Raw genomic sequence first — 10,734 nt, 5'->3', positions numbered from 1 at the left:
AAACTTTCATATTTCACATTATCATTACTCCAAAACATGTTATTTGCATATTCATAAAAGCAATATTTTACATTGATATAAAGGATTTACAAACTATTGGATACAAACCTTCTATTACAAAGTGTTATATATATTACATAACTACCAAGGATATTGTAATTTATACAAACATAAAAAGTAGTACAAAAGTACTATTACAAACTATTCTACATCTTTCAATAGTATGTAAACATACTATTTATTTATCACCTGCAATTGTTAAACATTGATAGGGTAAGCGGTGACGCTTAGTGAGTTCAAAAATAGATACAATATAATGTTATGCCATATATATACTTCAATGTGGCAAGGCAAAGAGGAACAACAAGATGTATGTGAGATCATGTAACAAGCGTTCATATCAATCAAAGACATTATTTAAAGATATTCTTTTCAATTCTTGATATACATCAATAAAGCTTTGGCCCAATTGGCATAGAAGACATGCAATTTCTGATTAACATCTTGTTAGATTTCAAGCTTATAATCCTGTCTAACCATTTGCCAATACCATAGAATAGAAGTCATTCTCTTACGGAGACATGCTCTACATGGCCAGAGGCTACGTACCAGTACCAATGTGAATCTAAGTCCTTTCACTGATCACATGGTCAAAGGTATTACAATTGCTATAAACATAGCGAATAATACGAGAAAATAACTCAGAATGATAATACTGAAAAGCACATAGCACATATAACACATAACATACAATTGTTCCTATATATTGAACTCACCTTAAGTTAACCGGGGGTTAAAATAGTAATTTGGACAGCACTTCGGCTTTAAATATGCCTTTCTATGTTGAAAATCGGGAGTTTGTTTGAAAACCGGGCTCTGCGAAGGTAGGGCTTCAAAACCGAAAAGATAAAATTTTCGGGCTTCTCGGGACGTGTTTCGGGCTTTAAAAATGATACCGGGGCTTCGGGAAATGTCAAAATAGTGAATATATGGATTTAGGGGTGAAAAATGGAAATTTTCTCATTTTAGGTGGGAGGGTTCGCAGGCCCCTTTATATAGGGCCGAGGTTCGGATGTCGGCTAAGAGGCGAAGCTCGGTGGCAGCAGCGGAGCGAAGCAGGTGGCGAGAGAAAGAGGCTCGGATGCGAGGTTCGGCTGCGAGGCTGATAGGCGAGGCGTGTCTCGCTCCTGCTGGACCTCAGCTTCGGCGAATCAGGGCAGAACACGCGTCGGAAGCAAGCAGCGAAGCAGCTCGGAGGCGAAGCGCATGTCGGATCCGGATTGGCTCGCACCTCGGTCCAATCAGCTCGCAACACGTGAAGCTTCTCGGTTCAGCCACGTCTCCGGTGACATTGCTGCTTCGTGCGAGTGACGTGTCCGGGCACTATTCATGCGAAAATTTTCGATTTTTGTGCCCCGAACTTCTAAAATCCATAACTTTCGCATACGAGCTCTGTTTTTGACGTTCTTTATATGCACGCGTAGCTAAAATCACGCTCTACAAATTTTGTTTAGACTTCTTCGGCTAATTTTGACTTTAATTTTAATATTATTATTTTTAATAGACCGGGACAGGAAAATCCGTTAAAAATTCATAAGTTCTTCATCCGACATTCGTTTTCGTCAGACTTTTTACCGTTGTACTACATATGACGAGACCTTCAATTCTCGTTTAGGATGTATCGGTAAAATATCGCTCGATCTAAAATTCGAGTTTTTAGCTGTTTACTGCTAAGTTGAAACTTCGAAAAATCATAACTTCCTCATACGAAGTCAGATTTTAGCGTTCTTTTTATCGAATCTCTCGGTTTAACGAATACTACGACTTTCATTTAGATTACTAAGGCTAAAAAATAGTTTATCAAAAACTCACTTTTTACGTCATTCGGCGCCGCGCCGGTTTTGTCGCGGATCTTCGGTTGGTCATAACTTCTTCGTTATAACACGGATTTTGACGAGATTTTCGCCTACAAATTTCTAACGAGATTCTCTACAACATCAAATAATAAAATTTTATTTAAAATTTCATATTTTTGCTAAATTTCACTATTTGGCTTTTAATTGGAATTTCATAAGATTTCAAATATTTTCTGAGTGATTCTAAACATATTTTTACTTCATTTCTAGTAAAAATAATTTGTTAGAACTCAACACTCAATTTTACATAATATTTCACAATTTTATTTATTAAAAACACGATTTTAGAATGTGTATGTTACATTCAACTTTTATTATATCATTCCGCCTAAAGAGAAAGCAACCGATGGGATCATAACAAATGGATCATTTGTGTAATTTACTTTTTTTTCTAGATCAACCAAAAGGATGATTTGTGTAATCTACTTTTTTTTTTTTTTTTTTTTTTGGTTGAAAATGCGATGGAGTTGAATTGTCCATTAATGTATTATCCAAACTCGGTATGGTGACGTAGTTGAACCAACATTGATTCAATCGATTTCAGTTACGTGCACTAATAATACAAGAGATCACATGTTTTTTGAATATAAAGATTCAACGTATTTCACGATACTTTTGTTTATTAAAATATCCTCCGTATTTTTAAAAGTATAGGAAAGGGAATACATTATTGTAATGCGCAAAACTACCAATATATCTTAATCAAACCCGTATATGAATGATACGTGTTTTATTAATTATTAAATCTAAGCCTTTATATAGATTTTACAAATTGTTTATTCCTATTCGGTATTTCTTTTGTTCATTTTTATGGAAAAGGTATTCAAATCATTGATAGTATAAATCCCAATGGAAGCTGGAAGTTGGGGAGTAATATTTTGCCAAAAAAGAAAATTTAACAAATACTAAACTTAAATACTAAATACAACCAAACTTATTCATATTTCTCTCTCTCTCTCTCTCTCCATGATTCCCCACCTTTCCTCCAGCTCAGAACAATCACAATTTCCTGCCAGAATCTGCTTTACTCTATCATACATATCAATCAAATCACAGAGGGAACAAACCTGCTAAAATCGCGTTTTTGATGTTGAATTGTACCTGATGCCGGCTATAGAAGATGCCGGCGACGGATTGCCGTCAACGGCGGAGAAAACCCTGTTCGGAAAATACGAGGTCGGTCGTCTTCTTGGATATGGAGCCTTTGCTAAGGTGTATCACGCGCGTGATGTGCAAACGGAGAAGAGTGTGGCAATTAAAGCCATCAACAAGCAGACGATTCTGAAAGGAGGCCTTGCTGCCAACGTCAAACGCGAGATCTCTATTATGCGCCGGCTGCGCCACCCTAATATCGTGCGCCTTCTCGAAGTGCTTGCCAACAAGAAGAAAATCTACTTTGTATTGGAATTCGCAAAAGGAGGCGAGTTATTTGCCAAAGTTGCCAAATCACGTTTTAGCGAGCATCTCAGCCGTCGATATTTCCAGCAACTCATCTCAGCCGTTGGTTACTGCCACTCACGCGGCGTCTTCCACCGAGATTTGAAGCCGGAAAATCTCCTCTTGGATGAGAATTGGAACTTGAAAGTAACCGATTTTGGATTATCAGCTCTGACGGAGCAGATCCGACCCGACGGACTCCTCCACACGCTTTGCGGGACCCCTGCTTACGTGGCACCGGAGATTTTGTTGAAGAAAGGTTACGATGGTGCAAAGGTGGATATCTGGTCCTGCGGCATCATCTTGTTCGTCCTCAACGCAGGTTATCTTCCGTTCAACGATCCGAATCTCATGGTGATGTATAGGAAAATTTACAACGGTGAATTTCGTGTTCCCAGGTGGACGTCGCCAGATCTGAAACGGCTTATATCACGTCTCCTTGACACGAACCCACAAACGAGAATCACCGTGGATGAAATAATCAACGATCCTTGGTTTAAAATCGGTTACAAAGAGGTCGAATTTCATTGCGATCATCTCGAACTGAAAGACGACGACGATGATTGCGATTCCGCCACATCCACCTCGACCGGCGACACTCTGAAGGTAATGAACGCATTTGATATAATCTCCTACTCGTCCGGCTACAACCTGTCTCGGCTGTTAGATGATCGAGAGGTCGGAGAACGGTTTCTTTCTACGGCGTCGCCGGAGGAAATCATTGAGAAGGTGGTTGAGGTAGCAGAGGGAGAGAATTTGACGGTGGTTACGAGAAAAGGGTGGTGTGTGAAAGTTGTAGGAGGGTATAATTGTAATTTTGTAATGGCGGTGGAGATAAAACGATTAACGGAAGAGCTGGTGGTAGTTGAAGTTAGGAGAATAGAGAGTGAGGTAGGACCCGGTCATCAAATATGGAAAAATAAAATTAAACCGGGTTTAAATAATTTGATTTATAAAACCGGACCCGCCGGTTGTCGGTAATTCACTCGTATATTGGCCATTTGGCCCCATTGTTCCCTTCTCGTTCCGTTCAAAATAGTCTTACTTTTTAATTATTCAAAATTTAAACAATTTAAACATAAAATAATTTCATGCAATATTTTTTTATTTTATATTGACGTCTTTAATCTGATTTTTTTTTTTTTAAACCGGGCATATAACATATTAGAAAAAAAAAAGCACAATAACAAGAAACTATAGGCCAAAATTACAGTAAGCAAGAGAAAGGACTAGAGCACCAAAGACGTCTTTAATCTGATGACGAACACATTTTTTTTTTTCAAAGACGGTATTTATGATTTTATTTAATACATCATGACGTTTAGAAAAGGATAGATTTTAATCATTTTATGTATCTTCCCAAATCCCAATATAGGTATAAGAAATCTCAAACGTCATTTTCAGGCTTTTTATTTTTATTGAAGTCCACATGTTTGAAAAAAAAGATTTTTTTTTTTTTTATCATTTTTTATCATATTAAATAGTAACAAATATCAGATTTAATATTAATGAAATTGATAGTATTATATAACAATTGTTATCATTTAATACTTTAGGAAGATAAATAGAAAATAAATCTTTCTAGAAAGGAAAATAAAAAGAAAATGTATTAAAAAAAATTAAATTTTCAATTGTGACAGATATCAAATTTAATAAAATTAATAATATTTTTGATACTTATTACTACTACTATTTACTATTATTACTATTACTATTTACTATTGTAGGAAGATAAATAAAAATATTAAAAAAAATTATTTGTTAAAAAAAAGTATTTTGAATAAAAGATAAAAAAGTATCTTTTTGTTGGTCATTGTCCTGATGAATTGACGAGAACGTGTATCAACAAAAGATCAAACAACTTTTGTAAAACATTAAAATATGACATTTTAAATAAAAGATTAAAAAAATATTAATAAATTTTTTATTATCGTCTTGACTCTTATGACTTGTCACACATCTTTCTAGTATTTGTTACTTGCAAGTTTCTAATATGTATGATTAGGGAAAATGATTTATATGGGTAGTTATCTTTTAAAATCGTTCAAAAAATATCATTCAAGTTTGATATGTTCAAAAAACATTATCCAAGTAAATTATTTGTATAAAAAACATCAACGAAGTATATTCTTTTTTCAAAGTTGATCTTTGGTAACTGGTAATTACCGGTAAAAAATAAGTAAAGGAAAAAAAACAATAAGAAATGACTCAAAGAGGCAACCGTGTTTTAAAATCGTTCAAAAACACCATCCAAGTAAACTTTTTGTACAAAAAACACCAACAAACTATATGTTTTGTTCAAATATTACCCACCGGTAACTGGTTCTTACAGGTTAAATGATAACTTGGCTTAACTATTATGACATAGCATAAAAATGATTGACAAAACAATAAATGATATATTCCTCCTTTAAAAACCGATTTAGGGTTTCTTCATGAACGAATGACTTCTTCTTCTCCTATAATTGCTCTCCTTCTTCTAAAGTGATGATCTCGAACTTAAGTCCAAAACCCTAACTCTTAACTTAAGGCAAAAAAGGCTCCTTTACCCCTGCCTCAATAGGCCTCCCTCTCCCTAAGGCCTAAATCCATAAAAAGCCCAAAAAGGCATCTAAGCCTAACTACAAGGCATCTAAGGCCTAATATGGCCCAAGAACCCCCAACATGGCCTTAAGCCCAAAAAATGACCTGCTACAATCAGGTGGGCTCGATACCTAACTTAAACAAGCCTATTCATACGCTTAACATATGCTGAAGCCTCTGTGATATGGATTTTATGCAAGTACTCCCGGCGTACTCCTACGTACGCCCATTAAACTCGACTAGGCTCAAGAACCGCCAATCTTCCGAAGGCCATAACTTCTTCATTCTAAGTCCAATTTCGTTGTTTATATCCACATGAAGGAAACAATAAGCTCTAGAATACTATCAACTCTCCCTTGCCATAAACCTTTCTAACATAAACCCAAACTTCATAAAAAGGTCAATATTTTGTGTCTTTTGTGTTACATAAAATCTTACATGTAAGAAGGATTTGAAGATTTTGTGATTCAAAAGTTTTCATATAGTTGAAACATTCATGATCCAAATATGATGATTTGAAGAAATGGGTTATATCTCATCGATGGTAATTGTAATATGATTTTTTCTTTCAACCAAAACAAATGAAGCTTTCATAGGAGAAGAAGAAGTCATTCGTTCGTGAAGAAACCCTAAATCGGTTTTTAAAGGTGGAATATATCATTTATTGTTTTGTCAATCATTATTATGTCATGTCATAATAGTTAAGCTAAGTTATCATTTAACCTGTAAGAACCAGTTACTGGTGGGTAATATTTGAACAAAACATATAGTTTGTTGGTGTTTTTTGTACAAAAAGTTTACTTGGATGGTGTTTTTTGAACATACCAAACTTGGATGGTGTTTTTTGAACGATTTTGAAACATCGTTACCTCTTTGAGTCATTTTCCTATTGTTTTTTTCCTTTACTTTTTTTTTTTACCGATAATTGCCGGTTAACAAATGTCAAATTTGAAAAAAGAATGTACTTCGTTGGTGTTTTTTGTACAAATGATTTACTTGGATTGTGTTTTTTAGACACATCAAACTTGAATGGTATTTTTTGAACGATTTTGAAACATACTTACCCATATAAGTCATTTTCCCTGTATGATTAGGTTGGAGGGAATGGTATCATGCTCATTTATTTTGTTATATTCCCTTATCATATAAAGAATGATATAACATGAGAGAGAGAGAGAGAGATGTCATTTAAAGTTTCTGTAATAGCTTTACCAAATAACCAACTGGGTTGTTCGACAAAACATGACCGATCGTAAGGAATTAAATATACTTAAATGTTCACGATGAATAAGAAAAAATGATCATTAGTGTTAGATTGTTTCGGCTAAAAATCACTCGATCTCAAATCGAGGATTCGGGCTGCATACTGCTAAGTCGAAACTTCGGAAAAATCATAACTCCCTCATACAAAGTCAGATTTGGGCGTTATTTTTATGCACGCTCTCGGTTTAATGAACCATACGACTTTCGTTTAGATCACTAAGGCTAGATATCACTCTAATGTAAATTTCACTTTTTACGTCATTCAGCATCGCCGGTTCTGTCGCGAAACTTCGACAAGTCATAACTTCTTTGTTATAACTCAGATTTTGGCATTCTTTATATATTCGAAAACCTCATTTCAACTACTACAACATTATCCATAGATATAGAGCTTATCTAACATTTCATTTTGATGCTTATTTTTTATTCTTAATTCAATTAAGTCACACAGTTAAGCACAAAACACATAATACTCAAATAATACACTTCTATTATTTCAAAACGGGTTACAAAGGTTAACCTAGACTATTATATCAATATTAATGACAAGCCCAGAAACATAGGCATTACATGGTCGCCTACAAAAAACACTATAATGATGTGACAAAAGTTGCTTGCATCATGGTGGCCACAATGACTCCTAAATTGTAGAGATACTATGAGGATTACTGGCTATATGAGATGAATAAGGACCTTATGGAGAGATACCCTAAGCGAGCTCATCAGGAAAAGTACGAGGTGGTAAAGTCCCTCATTGCTAGCAAGATGAAGGAGGGAGAGTCTGTTAGTAGCCACATTCAGAGAATGCAACAATACGTGGACATGCTCATCAAGTTAAATGTGAATTTTGATGAAGAGTTGGAAATCGACATGGTGTTGAAATCTTTGCCTAGTTGTTATGATCAGTTCATATTGACCTATCATTTGAAAAACAATGAAACTACTTTGTCTCAATTTCACAACCTCCTGCGAACATATGAAGCAGGAATGAAGGGAAAAAGTATTGCCTCCACTCCTGCTAGTGCTCCAGTTCTGGCCATTGGTCAAGGGAAACGGAAAAAAAAGGAAAGGTCTTCCTAAGCAAAACAGGAAGGGAAAGTCCCAAGCTGGGTCGTCAAGTAAAGGACCCAAAGGAAAATCCAGTTCTGATGCTCCCCTTGCTCGAACCCAAAAGAGGTCACTTACTTCTACTATAATGACAAGGGGCATTGGAAATGAATGTAACATACACGTTTTGAAATTGTGTTTTATAATGAATAAGATTGTGAAATACTATGTGAATTTGAGTATTGAATTCTAACAGATAGTTTTTACTATAAATGAAGTAAAACTATGTTTAGAATCACCCATAAAGTATTAGAAGTCTTATGAGATTCTAATTAAAAGCCAAATAGTGAAATTTAGCGAAAATATAAAATTTGAAATAAGTAATTTTTTTTATTGAGGGTTGTAGAGAATCTCGTTAGAAACATTTAGTAGAAAACCTCGTCGAAATTCGAGTTATAACGAACAAGTTATGACCAATCGAAGATCCGTGACAAATCCGACAAACACTATGTCGTGTAAAAATTTAGTTTTCGATAAACTACTTTTTTAGCCTTAGTGATCTAAATGAAAGTTGTAGAACTCATGAAAATAATGAACTTTCATTTAAAGAAATTTTAAATATGACTTCGTAGGACGAAGTTATGGTTTTTCTAAATTTCGAACTAGCAGTAGACAGCTAGAAACTCGAAATAAAGATCGAACGATATTTAGCCGATATAACCTAAACGAAAATCGAATGTCTCGTCAATACTAGTACAACTGTAACACGCGTATTGACTACATTTATTTTACAACATTAGTTATGGAGTATTATATTTTGGTACGTCATAAAATAATATCTATTATATTTTGCAAATATCACATATTCAGATTTTATATAAATTCAGAATTTTATAATAATTATATTGCATGTATTTAACAAAATGGATTTGTTATCTCAATAAAAACAATTCATATATTAATATATATAGTTAAGGTTTAAAATCGAACACATTTTTATTGTTGAGGGGTAATATATGTAAAAGATTTAAGAAATGTAAATTGTTCAATTAATATATACACACGTAATTAATATATGCAGGATGGATGCAAAATGTGCGTACATTTCTATTTGTTGTCAAAATTATAAAGGATTGCTTAATAGGGAGGAAAAATAAATAGTCAGCATAATATGTGTCATTAAATTGAGAAGTCAGTGCATTCATGGACACATAGGTGTTAGTTTGTGAGGTGAGTAAGCTTTAACATAGTAATCAAAATTGTAGTATAAATAGGAGCATCCGGTTTGAATATTGAAGATACCATTTTTAACATAGAGATATTACAATAGAGGACGCTTTCACTTTAATATAGCAAAAAGCCCATTTTTTCAATAAATCTTCCGGTTTTCAACGACAAAACTCTATTATTGTAATGAAATGTTGCATAAATTACTATTTTAACCTTCGGCTATTTCAAGGTGAGTTCAATATATAGGAACAATTGTATGTTATGTGTTATATATGCTATGTGCTTTTCAGTATTATTATTCCAGGTTATTTTCCTGTGTTATTTTATTCGCTATTTTTATACCAAAAGTAATACCATTGACCATGTGATCAGTGAAAGGACTTAGATTCACATTGGTACTGGTACGTAGCCTCTGGCCATGTAGAACATGTCTCCGTAAGAGAATGACTTCTATTCTATAGCATTGGCAAATGGTTAGACATGGCTATAAGCTTGAAATCTACCAAGATATTAATCAGAAATCTTATGTCTTCTGTGCCATTTGGGCCGAAGTTTTATTGATGTATATCAAGTATGGAAATTGTTATGTCTCATTGATTGTATACCTTTGAATCAAGTCATTGTTTGATATGGAAAGCTTAACACATGATTCATATGCCTTTGTTGCCCCTTGATTCTCTTTGCTTCTGCTATATTGAAGTATATATATGACATAACATTATATTGTATCTATTATTGAACTCAGAAAGCATCACCGCTTACCCTATCAATGTTTAACCATTGCAGGTGATAAGTAACCAGTATAATCATATATTGTTGAAAGAATTAGAATAGTTTGTAATAATACTTTCGTACTTCAGTTTATGTTTGTATAAATTACAATATCCTGGGTAGTTATGTAGTACATAATACTTTGTAATAGTCGGTTTGTATCCAATAGGTTGTAACCTCTTTATCAATATAAAATATTCCTTTTATGAATATGCAAGTAACATGTTTTGGAGTAATAATATTGTGAAGTATGAAAGTTTGGGTCTTTCAGACATACGAAAGTTTGGGTCTTTCAATGAAGCTGCCCGAAATACTTACAGGATGTAAAGGATGGCAAGGTGAAGCCAACCGCGGCAGGTATTTACATTATCTTATCTAATAACTCAACATATTCTCGTTCTTGGGTCCTTGATACAAGATGTGTATTTCACATTTGTTCTGATTTGCAAGGGCTGAAAAGAAGTGAGGATGTGGAGCATGGAAGGAT

At 34.2% G+C, this 10,734-nt stretch overlaps 2 protein-coding genes across 2 annotated transcripts; both read left to right on the top strand.

Annotated features, from left to right (window-relative positions):
• The first annotated feature begins 2,783 nt into the window (after nt 1–2,783).
• On the top strand, nt 2,784–4,370 carry LOC145047703 (CBL-interacting serine/threonine-protein kinase 14-like). Its single transcript, XM_078996042.1, has one exon. The coding sequence runs from the start codon at nt 3,021–3,023 to the stop codon at nt 4,332–4,334; it is 1,314 nt and encodes a 437-aa protein (XP_078852168.1). The 5' UTR covers nt 2,784–3,020; the 3' UTR covers nt 4,335–4,370.
• Nucleotides 4,371–7,880: 3,510 nt separating this feature from the next.
• Nucleotides 7,881–8,279, top strand: LOC145046631 (uncharacterized). Its single transcript, XM_078994914.1, has one exon. It carries the CDS (start codon nt 7,881–7,883, stop codon nt 8,277–8,279), a length of 399 nt encoding a protein of 132 aa, XP_078851040.1.
• The last annotated feature ends 2,455 nt before the right edge of the window (nt 8,280–10,734 follow it).

The sequence above is a fragment of the Lactuca saligna genome, chromosome 5, assembly GCF_052625555.1.
Source record: "Lactuca saligna cultivar CGN05327 chromosome 5, ASM5262555v1, whole genome shotgun sequence".
NCBI lineage: Eukaryota > Viridiplantae > Streptophyta > Magnoliopsida > Asterales > Asteraceae > Lactuca > Lactuca saligna.
Note: the sequence above shows the minus strand (reverse complement) of the source record. Positions and strands in the feature narration are given on the sequence as shown.